We start from the raw sequence: 16,933 nt of genomic DNA, 5'->3' as shown, positions 1-16,933 counted from the left end.
GTAGGATGTTTGCGGCCCGCAAATGCGCCTCCACTCCTTGGACTATAACGCCATCACAACCATCCCTCCGTAGGCAGGTACCCCCCCCCCTCCTCCTGCCAACGACATCATGGCCGACACCACAATCGATCAATTGACATTGAGCTTTTTCTTTAACTTATCGTTGTTTTCTGGAGTACATGGCGGGGCACTTGATGATCGAGGATGAGTTGATGTGCGAAGCGTGGTTGGTCATAGATGCGGAGTTTATACGGCATCCATCAACGCAATGTGAAGTCGATATCGCATCAATGATATGCCATCTGCAACTCGGTCATGAAGTTTCACACTTGTCAAGGAGGAGTCCAAACACAAGAGTACGGCTACACAACCCACCAGGGAAGTTGAAGCGGAAACGAAAGAAAGGTGAAGAAGATAAGGTTGTCCATTCACCGAGGGTGGGCATTTGGACCAAATCCGGATATTCGGGCTAAGGCCTGACAAAAGGGCTCCCTGCATAGCTTTCTAGACCTGCTTTTTCGGATCTAGCCTGAGCATCTGGACTTCGGTCCGGACATCCGGCACCTGGAGCACCTGTGGAGCCCGAGCCATGGAGCATCTATGGTCTTTTGTATAACTCTATCATTGTTTTCATTGAAATTCGGGGAGCTTTATTAAAACTAGAAGACATTAGAGCATCTACAAGTGCGGTCACTAAATTCGGCCCCTCAAACGCTCGCGGACATAGGAGGGCGCATCCACGGGCACTTCAAATCTTGTCGTCCACATTCATGTATCTCATATTCGTTACCCTATACCCATACTAAATCATGCAACGTAGATCATCAAATGGACATAAAATTGGACATGGAAATGCACATTTCGATCACTAAAGGATCACCAGGATCTCCAAAATATCGCCAAAGTTCACACAATCCATTTAAACGACGGGCAAGTATAAACTAGATTAATACAAATTTTAAAGTAAAGACGAAGACGTGAGGAGCTTCACCACTTCCTCACCAGCCCTTTGCCCTTCCGGCCGCCGTCGCTGTTGTAGGCGTCCGCGACAAGAGGCGGGTCATCGGAGTTGATGTCGTCGTCGGAAGAAGAGGAGATGATGATGCAACCCTTCAAACGTCGGACAACCTGCTCCTGCTTGTGCTTGAGCTTGGCCATCCTCGCCACCTCTGCCTCCGCCGCTCCCGCTCGGACTGCTCAATGGCTAGCCGGGGTGCCTTGGCGTTCTTCCTTTGGAGCCGGCGAGGTTCCGTCTCCGCGGTCGTAAGTGACCGGCAGTAGACTCGCGCGAGAAGCCGCTTCTTCTTATCGGGCACCGCCGGCAACCCGCAGCGGCAGCGAATAGGTTGTTCGACCTCCTCCCTCTCCCTTGCCCATTGCCTCTCGCGGCGGGTGGCGCACACCTTCGATTCCAACATGCACGCTCGCGGCGTCGGCGGAGCGGGCACAAGAACGCACTGCTGCCCTTGCGGAGCAACAACTGGCGGGGGTGGGGCCGACAGAGGGGTGGCGCGGAGTTGCGCGACCCGGGATGGGCCAGCTCCGGCAGGCGAGCTGTGACGAAGCAGATCCGGAACAGCCCCCCTGTGTGCACTCGCGACTGCTCCATGGTAGTGCAGAGGGCCAGCTCGTCCGCGTCATCGACGGAGCCGTCCGAGCGGCTGCCAGGGTTCAACATGTTCGCCGGCTTGCTGGAGATGGGCTTGGGTGATCAAATCGGATAAGGGGAGAAGACGTGACGGAGCGGAGCAGACTGAAGTGAGTGTAGGTTTTCCGGATTGGGTTTTTTGGTGGGGACTTTTTTTGGTCGATAGTTGGTTGTGCTAACGTGGCGGGCGCGTCCGGCCGCCCCGTATCCGCCCTACATTTGGGCTGGATATGAAGGGGACAACCCGGACTTTTGAGGCCGGATCTTTTTTTTTGACGCGTCAGTGACCGGTCCGCTCGTCCAGGTGTTTGAAACCGGTTTGAGACGCCCGGCTATAGATGCTCTTACAATCACAAAATTATTGAAATACCGTCCCACTCACATGCTGAAATTATTGGAATACCATCCCACTCACATGTTGAGTCAGATGAAACTGCTGGCTCTCTTCCCTTTTTCTTAAGATTAGGCGTGACAATTGAACGAGATTAATCGCGATGACCAAAGATTAAAGGTCTCTAAACAATCCCTTTTCTTAACGACATGAGAGTATTACAAGAGAACTGAGCAAAAGATTGAAAATTCACAAACAACCAGCAGCTCAGCCAAAGAGAATCCCCGACTCAGGCCAAAGGCTTCATGCCGTCTAAATATGCTAGATGATACCTAGCATCTCCACCACTAACCAATGACGATTCACTTACATAGTGTCATTGCTTGGTGTAGCACCCGCGCTTGTAAGGGCGTTTTTAACGCCGGCTCTCAAAACAGTCACACTGTAGACTGGTCCGTACCAGCCCACGAAATCAAATACGGAAGCCGGCCATCCAACCCTGCCCTCTGATTGTTTTTTTCTTAGGTCCACAACACTCAAAAAAATAGCAAGTGAGGGAAGAGACGAAGACGCAGGCTCTGAGTGGGGTTTTGGATGGTCCGTGGGTGTCAGAGTCCTGCATGGGGGAGGGTCGGATGCCCGCAAAGCTCTCACAACTTTGCTTCCGGTTTGCGAGATTTCGGACAGTCGGATGATTCCATGGACGTCTGCGGGCTGTTTGAGAGTTCGCATTAGAGATGCCCTAACGATACAACTATTTGTGCCAAAAAAGCTCAAGTCTTGCTTTTGAAAAAAATCATAACTCAAGTTTTGCTTTTGAAAATCCTTTCTACTAGTAGTTTCAATTTGAGTATTCTATCTCCACCAAGGTGACATTGCCAACATAAAAGAGAACTATCACCTTTTGTTAAGTTGTGCCCCTGTGTGCAACATGATCACATCCACTTATGTCTTTGCTATCTCTCAACCCAAAAAATTGTGGCAGTGTCCTTTATAAAAAATATGACAGTGTCCTTTATAAAAATTGTGGCAGTGTCCTTTATAAATTGTGGCAGTGTCCTTTATAAAAAATATGACAGTGTCGCAACCGTGTGATCTAATCCCTGGCCTATTGACATTCACTAGTCGAGGATCAACTTGTGCCTTTTTCAAACCGCGGTGAACATCCTCGATGTTAACCCTCGATTCCAACTGAGGTCTCCTCAGTGGGCTCTACCTTTGTTGCTGCTTGTAGATTTTTTGTCAAAAGAGACCACCTGCCGGATTGAAATGACAAAAATGATCATCTCTGGGTCAAATTGACAGAAGAGACCCCCCTCGCCGTGGCGGCAGGCGCGGCGGGCGACACGTGGCACTTGCCGTCACGGGGTGAGGCGGCTGGCCCTGTCGCCACGCTGCCAGGCGGCAGGCGGCCCCGCAACAGATTTTCTCGTCCAGGCCCGCGTCGGACGGAACGGAGCCAGGCAGATGGGCCCTGCCGCCACCAGGCGGGGTGGCAGCACTGTGCCCCGCCGCTACAGGGCGACGCGGCAGCACTGTTGTTGGGCCATGCCGCCACGGTGTGTGGCGGCCGCACTGCTGCTGCTGCATGCATGCTTGATGTGGTAGCAATCACATCCATGACGACAACTAGTACTACGCCGATTCAGCTGATGTGTGCCCATGTTGTCTGCCTAAACACGAGCTTGACCTGTCACATAGTATGAATGAACTATCAAATTGGAATATACATATCACACGAACTGGTTATATAACCCATTCCATTATTGATTGCTCGCCGTGTAAGATCACATCCATCATTATACACTTCGTGTCACCAGGGCCCGGCCTTTTTGTTCTAGAGAAGGCATCGCTACTGCAATTAAGACCTTAACGCGACACGACCCCAAAGCAGGTTGTCGTTACCGGTGTTACAGGTGACACATCAAGCATGCATACAGCAGCAGACCGGCCGCCACACGCCATGGCGGCATGGCCCAGCAACAGTACTGCCGCCTCGCCCTGTGGCGGCAGGGCACAGTATTGCTGCCTCACCAGGTGGCGGCCGGGCCCACCTGCCTGGCTCCGTTCCGTCCGACGCGGGCGCGGATGAGAAAGTCCGTTGCGGGCTGCCTGCCGCCTGGCAGCGTGGCGGCAGGGCTAGCCGCCTCACCCCGTGGCGGCAGGTGCCACGTGTCGCCCGGCGCGCCTGCCGCCACGGCGAGGGGGTCTCTTTTGTCAATCTGACTCTGAGATGGTCTTTTTTATCATTTCAATCCGGTAGATGGTCTTTTTTGACGAAAAATCGCTGCTTGTAGTGGTTCTGTCTTGGGCCCCTGACTACTTTAGTGCGATCTCCCTTGTCTCCTCCATCACATTGGTGTGTCGATGACCACCGTGGCTCGCGCCAACCATGTACCCACCCCCATTTTTACTTGGACCATTGACAATGGCTACACTGCATCGAGACATACATATCAGTCTGTATATAATGTTTTTAGTTATGTCGATTGAGACTTAGTTAATTTCCTTTTTTATCATTGTCATTTGAGTATTTAACCAAAAACTACCACATTTCACGGAAACGTGATAAAAAACTACCACTTTTATGATTTTGTGCGGAAAACTACCACTTTTATCCTAATTCGTGGCAAAAAACTATCAAGTCTCGAAACCGGTCGCTTCGCCCGCGCTAAGCACCAAACTGACCAACCGGTCCCACGTTTCAGGTGCCACGGTGGCCAACCGACGCCCGCCGCGTGTTAACGGCGCGTCCGCGGTCGGAAACGGCGCTTGTCTGTTTGCGTTCAATGCACCAAAACGTGGGACCGGCCATTTGATGTTGATCCTCTGACGACGTCGTTTCCGACTGCGGACGCGCCGTTAACGTGCGGCGGGCATCGGTTGGCCACCGTGGCGCCTGAAACGTAAGACCGGCTGGTTAGTTTGCTTTTAGCGCGGGTGAAGCGTCCAGTTTCGAGACTTGGTAGTTTTTTGCCACTGATTAGGATGAAAGTGGTAGTTTTCCGCACAAAATCGTAAAGTGGTAGTTTTCTATCACGTTTTTCGTGAAATGTGATAGATTTTGGTTAAATACTCTTCTCATCTAGACTCTTGGTGGATATCAATGTTTTCCTTTGAAACGGTTGAAAGGACATTGCAACTTGGATGTATGATTTTATTTTTTTGAATAATTTCATTTTTAGAAGATGCCAAACCCACATAACACCAATAGCAAGTAGATGAAAACTCCATGTCATCAGCAATATCCAAGCACGGTGCATTTATTCACATAAAGCCAAAGCTTGCGTGCATTGAACCATGGCACAAAGCCATTCACCACCAATGCTACAAAACACAAATGCTATACAACTCTGGATATTTCAATGTTAGTTTTCGAAGTTCCCTGGCATTTATTTTTCCACATCGACATACTCCTAGTAGCAAGTTTCCAAGCAAACCCTTTCAATTTTGGATGAGGATGGTCATACCAAGCATATGCTCCCTGTTTTCTAAAACCAACCGATGATGAACGAACATGGTTCCAAGACATTTTTTCTTTCACATGACCAAATGGCTTGATGGACCAAAAAATACTTGTCGTGATCCCATCTCTGCACAAACACCAAACAACTTGTTTATTGTACCACCAATTGACACCATCTGTAAGATTTTAAAACGGATTGGTTCCATTGCTTACGGTAGATATGCTTCCCCCTCCCAATAAAATCTTGATCCTCGATATGGAAAGGCGAAGGATAAGAAGACAAAGGCGGTGGTCAACAAAGGTGCAACTTACAGTAGATTATATAAGAAAAAAGAGGCCGCAACGAGAAAATGAAGAGAGAAAATGCGCGAGGCATGTTCCTTTTGCTTGCTAGCTCGAGTGTTGCTACATGCAATACATTTCCAAATTTCGAAAACGCCGATTTTGCCCGGTCAACCGATTCAAGGACGTAGGGCCGAAACAGGCGCAACCGCACCGAACCCGAACGCCGATTTTGCCCGGTCAACCGATGCTAGCTTGAGGAAGTAGGGTCTCTCAACCAAACCAAAAGAGGGAAGAAAAAAGGGCAGGAGCTGCCTGCAACGCAAGCCGGAAAGCCGCACCAGTTCCCGTCGGAAAGCACGTGCCGTTTTTTGCATCATCCTCGGTCGTTCGTTCAACTAACAAAACAAAAGAAAAGAAAAAGAAAATCAATCTCGAGCGAGCCAGCCAGCCGTGGGTTGCAGGTTGCACCGCACGTCGACGTGGGCGGGCGCTCGCGGCGGGGCTGGGCTCATCTCCGCCACACCCTCCCATCCGGGTCCCCTCCTGCGGTGCCCCAAAAAATGGCGCCAATCCCTCCCCAATCTCCCGCCCCACCCCTCCCCCGCTATTCCCCCTCCGCGCCCCAGCCCTAGCCGCGGCGGGGCAAACCCTAACCCCATGTCCTCCTCCTCCTCGCTGCCCGCCAAGCCGCCCCCGCCGCCGCGCCCCAAGACGCGGGGCAGCTACAACTGCGGCCGATGCGGCCAGCCCAAGAAGGGCCACGTCTGCAACCTCCCCTCCCCGGCCGCCGCCGACGGCGCCGCGCCCCCCTCCCCGTCGCCCTCCTCCTCCGCCGGGGACACCCGCCTCCGCCGCGCCCTCTCCTTCGACGACGCCCCCGCGCCCTCCTCCCCCGAGAAGAAGCCCAGGCCCGACCATGACTTTGCCGGCCGCACCATGGAGCTGGGCGGCCGGGCCGTGCCGGTCGACCTCGTCGTCGAGGTCCTGCGCCGGCTCGGCCCCAGGGGGGTACTGGACGCCGCCGCCGTCAGCCGCGCCTGGCGCGACTGCGCCGACCGGGTCTGGCGCGTCGCCGAGGAGCTCCGCCTCCGCCCGGCCGCCGCCGGCCTCCTCGGCGCGCTGCTCCCCCGGTGCGCCGCGCTCTCGCGCCTAGTCCTCCACATGGAAAGGTGAGGGGACCCGGACGAATCTGAACAAATATTGTCCCATGCGATGCGAATTTGACGCGATCTGGCCAGATCGATGCTGGATCTTCGATCGGCGCCTGCTCCGGACACGAGCTGTTATGCACAGCTTTTTTTTATGGCTAATAAGGCTACGACACAGATGACCACTGGAGTAGTAGTATATATGTTCCTAATAAAATCTTAATATAAACAAATTCAATAATAACAAGTAGTATATCGAGAACCTGGGATTTCTGAACGACTTCCAAGGTGAACGGACGTCGGATCTGATACTCGCTCCAGAATGTTTATTTCTGGATTGCTATGCTAAGTGGTAGGTTATATTTATGTTTGTGCACAGGAACTTGTCAAAGTAGAGGGTATCATGGAAAATGCTGACAGTCTGTGCCTTTTTAACTTCGCTTATGGAAGATCACGCATGTCTTTGTGGATATTGAATTTGACATGCTCTTGGATGAGTTGGTGGCCAGCTGAAACTCATGTAGGGTAATGAGTTTGGAGATTTCAGTGTTTTGGACAATATTCTGTTGGTGCTGCAAGATTGATTTGCAGATTTTTTACCCGTACTTTAGTTTTAAAGCCTCTACCAGGCCTTGGTTGAATTGTAGAAAGCGCATAATGAATGGAGTTGGTCTACAGTGATGCAAAATGCTCAATTACTGCGAGAACAGTATGCTATTTCCGAACATAAAAATTATTGTTGCTTATCCCTTGTGAGCCTGTGAGGATACAACCACAAACTAATAATTAAAGCACTAGAAACTGGTTAGTGCAATCAGTTATTTGATAATGTTTCTTGTTGCATTTGTCTGCATAGAAGGAATATCCATATATTTGTAGTGCAAACAAAAGGAGCCTTTTCAGGTCTTCTTTGTTGTGACTGATCAAATTTATATTTGACAAGTTGGCTTATACTGACATAGTGACATGCTGTAGTTGCTAGACCCATTATTCTATATACATGATCAATAGATCATCCCAGGTTGATCATCGATTATCATCCATAATATTCTGGTATAAGATTATACATGCCACTTCTGGTTTTAGAATCTGTGTGCGCAATTGTTGTGTGCAGTTAGGGCCTTGTTAATGACAAGACAAGACTGCTTGTCTTCTGTGTCTCTTAAAGCTTTTCACATCCAGCTGTTGGTTATGTATGGTGAAATAATCATATGCACGTAAGTTGAACCTAAAGTGAAGTAAATGCTTTGTGATATTCCAAATATGGTCAAAGCAACATCGTTAAAATCTAGCTTTGGTGCTTCAGTATATGTTTCTCTGTCCTGCTTATTTACAATGAAATTACTGTATGCACCCAAGTTGATGCGAGTGGATTAGTAAAAGCCATGCATTGTTTTGGATCTAGCAAAAGCGACAATTAATATAGTTCCAGTCCTCCCCGTGTTTGTTTCCTATGCCGATAAAAGGTGTTCACTGGGGACATGTATCTTATTTGTATATGTTTGATTCAGTGCTGTTGATGCCACCATGCTGTCATGTCTTGCATTTTCCTGTTCAAGTTTGGAAACTCTGGAGATCACCATGGCCGACAAGGCAATCAACAATATGACTGGGTATGTTGTAACTCTAACATTACTCGTACATCCTAAACGCAATGTTGGCATCCATACATCTTTTTTGAAATTTAGTTATTTAGTTTACACTATTTTATATCAAATACACTTGCTTTGTTATAATTTGAATCACTAGTTTTAAAGGTGTCTTCTCTTCTCAACTAATAGTTGCCTACCTTGCAAGGTCAGATACAGTTAAGGTGTGATTTTAGTTTTACCTTGTAAATGAGGATTTGTACTTTTTTTTTCATATGTAATGCAATTGCAGGTTGATTATTTTTGGATCTTTTGTTGGTTGATTTGTCACACCATGTTATGTTATGCTTGCATGAAACTAGTCTATTTTCCATTTTCTTGCCATGCAAGTTGTGTTGAATATGCGTTGATTTTGAAATAGCAATGTCATGCAAATGGATAGAAGGTTCACACAATCTCCGTGTTCAGCTCCTATATTAACTTAAGTTGGTCTATTCTAACAGAGAGGAGCTAAGTCGACTTGTTTCAGAGAAGCGTTCTCTCTCAGTTCTCAAAATCGGTGGTTGCTCTAATCTTGGTTTTCTTAATCTAAGCTCGTCAAGTCTTAGTGTCCTTTGGCTATCAGATCTTTGCTCCCTTTCGGAATCGGTAATATTGTGTGCTATTAGTATTTACAGTTATATCAACTTTATTGTGGGCATGAATTCATTGGACACAAATTTGTTGTAGGTCATAAGCTGCCCTAATATGAGCGAGCTCTCCCTGTGTTTCACACAACAAAGTACTGAATGTACTGACCTGGTTAGTTTGATGGATGGCCTGGGCCGATCGTGCCCTAACTTAAGAAATTTGCACATATCATCAATTCAACTATCTAATGAAGCCGTGTCCGCTCTAGAGGGTGCCAACCTCAGGTATATTTCTACCCCACCATGCTCTTAGCACAATTTTGTTGTATTTGAACTCTAGCGTTATAGTTCTTTTTATTTTATTTGAAGAAAAGGGGTTCCCCCTGCCCCATTTTTATTAGAAACGAGACAAAACAGAAAACAAACTGTTCCCAGCCCTCAGGCTGACCCAAAGTAGCCGAGCCAGAATCTTGTTGTATCTGAGCTATAGCATTATAGTTCTCTTCTCACTATAATTCCAGTTTCATAATATTTCAACCTCTAAATCTCAAATCTCATTATTGCTTCATCAGGGGCTTGTGCATGCTATCCTTGATTCTCGGTTCAAAAATGACAGATGCAGCTGTTGCATCTATCGTCAGATCTTGTGCAAGCTTGGAATTGCTTGATTTAAGTGGGTAAGCTCCAATATATCCTTTTGGATATAAAACTAAAGTTAATGGAATTAACATAAAGGTGATGATTATTTTCATATGGCGTGATACTTCAAATTAGCTTATGCAGTTACTTGTTTTTTTTATTATACCTCAGATCTAGCATCAGTAATAGTGGTGTTGGTATGATCTGCAAGGCGTTCCCTCATACTTTATCGAGGCTGCTCCTTGCTCTCTGCCCAAATATTACTACATGTAAGCTTTATATGAATTTCATGGTTTTTTATTTCTGCTCCACCGAAAATGAATTCGCCAGTCAACCATTACATGTTCCAGTGTTAAGAATCTCTCTATGTGTTTTCTAGGTGGGATCCAGGCCGCAACAGCACAATTGCCACTACTTCAGCTCATGGACTGTGGAATGAGCTTACGTTCTAACTTGCAGAATGAAAAACAGGGGGCTTATTTTGGTGAGATCAATGGAAGGATTAGATTGTGCCCAAAATTACCCACCTTAAAAAAGCAACCTATGCGCCAAAAGCTAATCATAAAGCATGATAATTTGAAGAAGCTCAGTCTATGGGGCTGTTCAGCAATAGATGTAAGCCTTCAAATTTTGCCAGCAGAGATTCACTCACGTCCTTTATGGATATAGTCTTGTTACTAATTTCACATATGGCAGGCTTTGTATGTGAAATGCCCAGAGTTGATTGATCTGAACCTCAACACTTGTACAAATCTACACCCAGGTATTGTGTCACTTTTTCATGAGGCTGTAAAGTTGGTAGCCGCTTTTATTATTATGAACAATTTAAATATTTTGCAGAGCGGCTGCTACTTCAGTGCCCAAATCTGAAGAATGTACATGCATTTGGATGCCAAGATATGTTGATTGGTGCAATAAAAAACCAGGTATTACTTTGTTAAAACATTTCCTCACCCCCGAAGTGAACTTTCATTTCAGCTTGAGCTTTCTTCCAAAACCCCTTTCTTTATGTGCGCTGGCCAGTAGTTTCAAGGTTATTGGATGAACATGTTTGAAGTGCTAAGCAGTAACCGTTTGCAATCAGAAAGTGGGAACTATAATCTCAAAAAAGAAGTGAGAAATATGCTATCTCAGTATTAGCTTTATATTGTTTAAGAATTTTGCTCACCAGTGTTTTTGGTCCACCCAATATGTGCAAGCGTGTGCATAATTAGACTGAACCAAACAAACCAGAACTGAACTAAAAAGTTTACTCCTGTCTGAACTGCATTTCAGTTAGAGAAAATAGCGACGTTTTCCTATTTGGTGGAAAACATAATTTAATTTGGCTCTTGGTTTTTGGCTTGCCTTTTTCCCTTCAGAAACTGATAAACAGAAAGAATCTAATGAAGCAATGTGTATCAACTGGAGTCTAGCAAGGAGTAAGCTGTGAAGCTGAAGGTGTATCAGGCTGTAAGCTTCTTTAGCTTAGGAATCATACTATTGGAAGCAGTGCACCTACTTTATTACAGTCTGCCCTATGTAGCGTGTAACTATGTTGTAGCCTAAGGTGTTGTAACAAACCCCTTATCTCTTATGCACCGCAAAGCAGTTGTTGCAGCCTACCTAAAAAAGTATATAGTAGCATACTAACCAACTGCGGATTTTCTGCTGCCAGTTAACAATTCAAAAACATCACTTCAAAGTTGTATCAGTCATAAAAACAATTGTATATACACATTGCACGATGAATTATGAGCCTGAAAATTTCGGATAAAAAATCTGACCATTTGTATGGTATGCAAATAAAACAAGTTAGGAGTGTATACTAATTGTAAATCTACAGAGTATTTGTTACAGAGCACATACATGATCATAAATTTTTGCCTAAAATTGGCAGTTTCAGATATCAACCAAAATAGAACTGAATTTTTGGCCTGGGCTTATATGGACCATGATTTTTCTCCCAAAGTGTCTCCAAAATTATGAACATGATTTTTGTCTGATTGTTTCCAACACTTAGAAGTGAGTTTTTGGCCTGGGCTCATATGGACCTGAATCATTTGAGATGTTCTGTTTTCCTTTAAAATGGATATAGCAGGCTTAGGTGACATCCTGGGCCCTCCAACTTTGTAGGTCTACAGGCCCAAACAGCACACATGAAGGATACTACTAAAGCCCACCTGTATACGAAAACCTAGGTACTCCCGTCAATCTCCTGATGGTTTTGATTTCTTGCTCCTATCAGGTTGGCACTTGATCTACCATCCATAGTATCGTCACCTTGTATCATTTTTGTCATAATACTAGGCATTACTGGCACCAATCTGGCTATATGTGGATGTTAGATATATCACGGTAGTAGTGATGGCCGTGACTCCGCATTCTATCCATGTGTCAGGCAACATTTGATGGTGTATCAGGTTACCATATAATTTGTTTAAGTTAAAAATGACGAAGTTAGTTGCTTTTGATACTCTTGGCATTTCAGAGTGTAGTGGAGAAACATTCTGGTGGTAAACTATGAAATGAAGCCATAATATAATGCTGTTAGCCAACGATTTTCGCCATATATCATAATTTACCGGTAGTTGGCAATTGGTTCAAGCCTCACACATGGTTACTGCATAGTTAACACAAACATGAACCAGAATAAAATTTAGTTTGGACTTTTGAAACGGAAACAAACTGAAAGAGCTAAATTGAGTTGTAATAATTTATTAATTCAAGCACAGCAGCACACTTACAAAAATATAGTGGCACCCAACAAATTAACCGGTACAAGAAAGAAAACCCGCCAACTTACCTTTACAGTTTTGAGTCAACAAAGGTGAAAGAGCATTGCCCCTGTCTTCGTTTTCCAATGTATTGCCACAAATTTTGCCAGGTTCTGAATGAGTTCGCTGCAGCTGAACCACATCTTCCATGCAAGCGGCTAGCAGACGGTTCAAAACGGGTTCAGCTGTCACAGTTCCCACAAGAGCAGGCAAGCATCATTTCACGCATCGCGTGATATCTCCTAAGCATCCTACCGATGCATGCGCTGACTCTCTTGTTTGTTTCAGCTACCCGAGGACAAAATATGGATTGGATTCAAGCGGTCGGAGTGCATTGTTCATCTTGATTCTTGATTAATAATAACAAGCTAGAGAACCGCTCATTGTGCGCACTCTGATTTGTGAAATTAGACAATTGGTGAGTATTTATTTATTTGTTTTGTGCACCTCCAAACCCATAATATATGTAATGTGCCTGTTGTATAAGCTGCTACATGGAAGTGAAACTTGCATCAACTGGTTTTTGGGTTCCCACTGGTGTGCTCCGCTTGGCCTAATTAATATGTAACCATATTATTTTTTGGTGCAATAAAGTTGTGAATCATTTAAACTATTCCGCCAGGCATGTTCAGCTGCATTGCTTAGTACAGACACATATAAAGTCAATCTTTCCTGTTAGACCAGATGCTTGTTGAAATGCCATTCCTTCAGTTGTGCGGGAGAAAGTCTTTATGCTGTCATGCCACTTGATTGGACTTGCGAGACGGAGGAAAATAATGTAAGATTCTTTTGCTTGCTCTAGTTGGAGCAATAGAAAATCACCACACTTCTTGAAGCTTGTCATCATCGCTAGGGGACACAAGATCCTCCAAGGAAACATGTCATGCGTAATATAACGTTGTACCTTCAACTCCAAACGCCTATTGGATACTACTTTTTGATGTGATAACATCTTATATTATGGGACGGATGGACTTGTGGCATGAAAGGAGCCAACCAAAGTTGCTGCACCCTTTTAATTGCTTAACCAGGGAGCAATAAATCGCACCCTTGCCATAGAATACAGCTATGCGGCAGTGTATGACGCCACTGAAATTTGTATGAGAACTCGGCTCAAAAAAAGAAGAAAATAAATTTGTATAAGAACATGATCCCCCTATCCGGCCCTACGCACATGGCCTTGTCCCCTGCTTTAGGTGGCTCAGAGATGTAGTACTCCCTCCTTTTCAGTTTATAGGGCTTATCTCAAAATTTTAGTTTTTCCATTTTATAAGACTCAATTTTGTTGTTCCCCATCACATGTTCAGACTTCAAGGTGCATTAAATCATTGCATGCAAGTATTAAGAGAAAACTGACCAATGCATGCATTTTATGTATGCATGCATTGCAATTAATGCATCCGTAAACACAAATTTTTTGAGGAAAACAAGAGCATTAATTGGATGCTTTTGCAAACTATAAAAAATATTTCACCACTCATCATCTACCTTGGTTGATAAGATTTTTGAATTGAGCCTTATAAACCGGAAAGGAGGGAGTATATGGAGATGGGCGTTTTGAGTGTGCATCACACCGCCAGCGCATGAAACATTGGCAATGTTTCTTGTGTACACACACGTCTAACTAACACAGAGGAATGAACCTGGACGCCACGGAGCAGCTTCATAATCATAATTAAACAAGGCTGCCGGGCGATTATTTGTCCAACGGCAGCGTGATAACTGAGCGCTGCTGTTGGACAAACTGCAAGATCCCTGCAGTGGAAACTGGTGGTGGTAGGGTACCCACCATCTGACTTCTTTTCTTCTGGATAAAAAATAATGGAAGGGCATCTTCTGCCTTTTCTGTGCGCTAAACGGAAATGACAAGGCATATATTGACTACTGTAGTGCGTAAACAGTGACATGCCGATGACATCTTTCTCACGTATACATACTATACTACATTGTATAAATGACAACAAGTTGGAACATACGTACTTATACAGATAGTAGTGAACTAATCGAGGCGATAACGGAACTTTGACCGGATCGTAGCGAAGTAGCAGTAGTATATTATGGTACAGAGTGGGGGCAAGCAGAGTCGTAATCTTGGAATGGACACTACGTCGATCAGCTCCTGCTCTTGCATTTCTCCATTGCCCTTGGCGCTGAAAAACCGTAAGACAAAGGGAGTTAGCAAACGGCCATCGAGCATGCAAACGTAAATCTGAAAATTAAGAGGGCACCGACCGAGGCCGATGGCTTCTGATCCTTTCATTATCCGGAGGCGCTTGCACGACGCGACGAATATCCTGCCAGAGCGAGAAGAAGAAGAGATTATTAGTAAGTGAGTAGCACCAACTTGAGAAGAGAAAACATGCATGCATGGGCTTTAACTAATTACTTACTCCCAGGGGACGTCGCCGACGAGCATCCAGTCGCCGTCCTTGTCCTGGTAGGTGGGCACGTAGTCGGAGCCGCTGAGCAGGTCCACCAGCTTGCTCTCGTTCATGCCCGTCATCCCCTGAGTCGGAGTGTTGCCGATGGTGAAGGAGCTGAACATCTTCTCCAGCTCCTGGTAGCTCTTGTAGGTGCCCATGTCCACCTTGCGCAGGTAGGGCGCGCCGTCCATGCTCACCTTCACCAGCGCCGCCGCCAGCATGTTCCTCCGGAACGACCGCACCGGCGGCCACCCCACCGCCTGCGCCCTGCTCCACGTGCCAAACATGAATCAATCAATTAATCAATACTAACTGTTTACTTAGAGAAGTTGTGGGTGGCGGTGATGATGATGATGGCGACGAGCGAGGACATGCAGTGCTAGTGCAGACACAGTTTGCAGGGGGAAATAGTAGGTTCCTTTTCCTTTTTATCGTGTCGGCAGGGCCGGCACTGGCTGCGCTTCTCCCCGTGCCATTGTTGCGCCCACCCCACCACATGCGTCGCTGCATTCATCACTGTACGTACCCTCGTTCCCCCGGAGACGCCGGTGCAAAAGTGCCTTTTCCTCTTTTCCCCCCTCACACAAGCGTGCATGCCACTAAAATTTGTGTGCTAGAGTGAAGCATGCACGCATGATGTTGTAATTATAAAAGCTTAGTTTCCTTTTCCTAGGCTAGTTCTAAAACATACTGTACTACTCCTTCCGTTTCATAATATAAGAACATGTTTGACACTGGTCGTATCAAAAACGTTATATTATGGGACGGAGGGAATACATTTTTCTTCCGAAAATTAGAGCACATTCATCCTAAGAACTATGAATGATCCTCTTCTTTGAGGGCACGGGAGGGCCTTGAGATTTTTCTGGAGCGAGCTAGTACGTAACAGGGAATCACATTTGCATGCAAAAAAAGTAACGAGGGACGAGGAGGAGGAGGACGTACTTGGGCGCGCGCGGCTTCTCGGGGTCCGCGTCCGGCTGCGCGGTGGTGACCACGCTGCTCTGGCTCGGCGACCGCTTCAACTGCCCGTCGACAGCAGCCGGAGACGGCGGCTGCGCCTCCGCGACACCGTCGGCCACTTCCTCGTCGTCCCCAGACGGCGGCGCGGCCGCCGACGCAGGCTCCAGCTTCAGCACGAGGTCGATGGTCTCGGCGTAGCCCCTCTTGCCGGAGCTCCTCACCGCGGCGGCCGCCTCCTCGGCCTCGTTGCCGCCGCCTGGCAGGCCGAGCCGGAGCTCCGTCTCCTCGAACCCGAGGCCCGCCATTGGTCTCCTGCTCCAATGCACCAGACGCTCCTAGCTGGGTTTCTTCTTCGCTCCTTGTGAGTTTGCTTTCGCGTGTCTGCTGCTGCTTGGGCTTGGCTTGTGAGCAGAGCACAAATAGACGGGAGGATGGCTACAAAAGAGTATGGCTCCCTCTTGCCGGAAGCGGCGTGGTATATAATTGAGATCCCTATATGATATTGGAATGAACAGGATACGTATGCAATTTGGCCATGTCCATGCCAAAGCAGGTTAAGGCTCCGTTCGGTACGCAGGAATCTCACAGGAACTTTTGAAGGATCAGTTTCCTTAGTAACTTCTACCTGCAGTGCGTTCGTTTCACAGGAATCTGGTATTCTGTTCCAGTGGAAAGTCACGTGAACCTGTACTTTTCACAGGAAACGAAAAATCCACCGGAACCTCATGTTCTGACCGAGACGCGAGGCTAAGCTCTTGCTATAGTGTGGTCCAGCCGAATAAACAATGGCTGCATGGGAGGTCATCACGTCTAGAGACAATAAAAAACTCTAATCAGCTGTGAGAACGCCCATCTCTTCATCGTACTCCAAGGGCTCCATTTCCTGCACACCGAACAGGTCACAAGGCTCCATAGGCTCGCTCTAGTCACTCGACTCTATTCCTGTGCAGTTACTTATTCCTTCATTTTTTCTGCCTCCAAACCAAACGGAGCCTAAATGGTACGTACACGCTCCATTCCTTCCAATGGAGTGCTACCGATGGTTGTGTCAGTGCA

General features: G+C 46.7%; 2 protein-coding genes across 9 annotated transcripts; one reads left to right on the top strand and one right to left on the bottom strand.

The window, feature by feature from the left end:
* The first annotated feature begins 6,321 nt into the window (after positions 1-6,321).
* On the top strand, positions 6,322-13,106 carry LOC119303059 (F-box/LRR-repeat protein 17-like). Of its 7 annotated transcripts, none has more exons than XR_005147831.1 (12): positions 6,323-6,899; positions 8,390-8,491; positions 8,971-9,115; positions 9,197-9,381; positions 9,669-9,773; positions 9,907-10,004; positions 10,115-10,350; positions 10,432-10,498; positions 10,576-10,661; positions 11,097-11,187; positions 12,624-12,700; positions 12,780-12,798. XR_005147831.1 is itself a non-coding variant. In XM_037580147.1 (11 exons), exons 1-10 carry the CDS (start codon positions 6,388-6,390, stop codon positions 11,875-11,877), a joined length of 1,563 nt encoding a protein of 520 aa, XP_037436044.1. In that variant the 5' UTR covers positions 6,322-6,387; the 3' UTR covers positions 11,878-11,915; positions 12,602-12,700. The 7 variants fall into 7 exon arrangements, 5 of the variants coding, with proteins under 5 accessions (XP_037436044.1, XP_037436045.1, XP_037436042.1 ...); XR_005147830.1 differs by lacking the exon at positions 12,780-12,798 and adding an exon at positions 11,851-11,915 and having other exon boundaries at positions 12,602-12,661; XM_037580147.1 differs by lacking the exons at positions 11,097-11,187; positions 12,780-12,798 and adding an exon at positions 11,851-11,915 and having other exon boundaries at positions 6,322-6,899; positions 12,602-12,700.
* Positions 13,107-14,344: 1,238 nt separating this feature from the next.
* Positions 14,345-16,358, bottom strand: LOC119303060 (auxin-responsive protein IAA30-like). Of its 2 annotated transcripts, XM_037580150.1 has the most exons (4): positions 15,860-16,351; positions 14,882-15,181; positions 14,724-14,785; positions 14,345-14,641 (listed from the first exon to the last, which is right to left on the bottom strand). In XM_037580150.1, the coding sequence occupies exons 1-4, from the start codon at positions 16,180-16,182 to the stop codon at positions 14,604-14,606; spliced, it is 723 nt and encodes a 240-aa protein (XP_037436047.1). In that variant the 5' UTR covers positions 16,183-16,351; the 3' UTR covers positions 14,345-14,603. The 2 variants fall into 2 exon arrangements, with proteins under 2 accessions (XP_037436047.1, XP_037436046.1); XM_037580149.1 differs by having other exon boundaries at positions 14,345-14,785; positions 15,860-16,358.
* Positions 16,359-16,933: the final 575 nt, after the last annotated feature.

Source organism: Triticum dicoccoides, chromosome 5A (genome assembly GCF_002162155.2).
Source record: "Triticum dicoccoides isolate Atlit2015 ecotype Zavitan chromosome 5A, WEW_v2.0, whole genome shotgun sequence".
Classification (NCBI taxonomy): domain Eukaryota; kingdom Viridiplantae; phylum Streptophyta; class Magnoliopsida; order Poales; family Poaceae; genus Triticum; species Triticum dicoccoides.
The sequence above is the reverse complement of the archived record's forward strand: the minus strand, read 5'-3'. Positions and strand labels throughout refer to the sequence as shown.

Bases quoted from the DNA above. Each gene is read 5' to 3' on its own strand.
- LOC119303059 (XM_037580143.1), top strand. From the start codon at position 6,388: ATGTCCTCCTCCTCCTCGCTGCCCGCCAAGCCGCCCCCGCCGCCGCGC. The intron at 8,492-8,970 runs GTATGTTGTAAC...CTATTCTAACAG, and splicing joins GCAATCAACAATATGACTGG to AGAGGAGCTAAGTCGACTTG. The intron at 12,701-12,779 runs GCAAGCATCATT...TGTTTGTTTCAG, and splicing joins CACAGTTCCCACAAGAGCAG to CTACCCGAGGACAAAATATG.
- LOC119303060 (XM_037580149.1), bottom strand. From the start codon at position 16,182: ATGGCGGGCCTCGGGTTCGAGGAGACGGAGCTCCGGCTCGGCCTGCCA. The intron at 15,182-15,859 runs GTACGTCCTCCT...CACGTGGAGCAG, and splicing joins GAGAAGCCGCGCGCGCCCAA to GGCGCAGGCGGTGGGGTGGC. The intron at 14,786-14,881 runs GTAAGTAATTAG...TCGCTCTGGCAG, and splicing joins GTCGGCGACGTCCCCTGGGA to GATATTCGTCGCGTCGTGCA.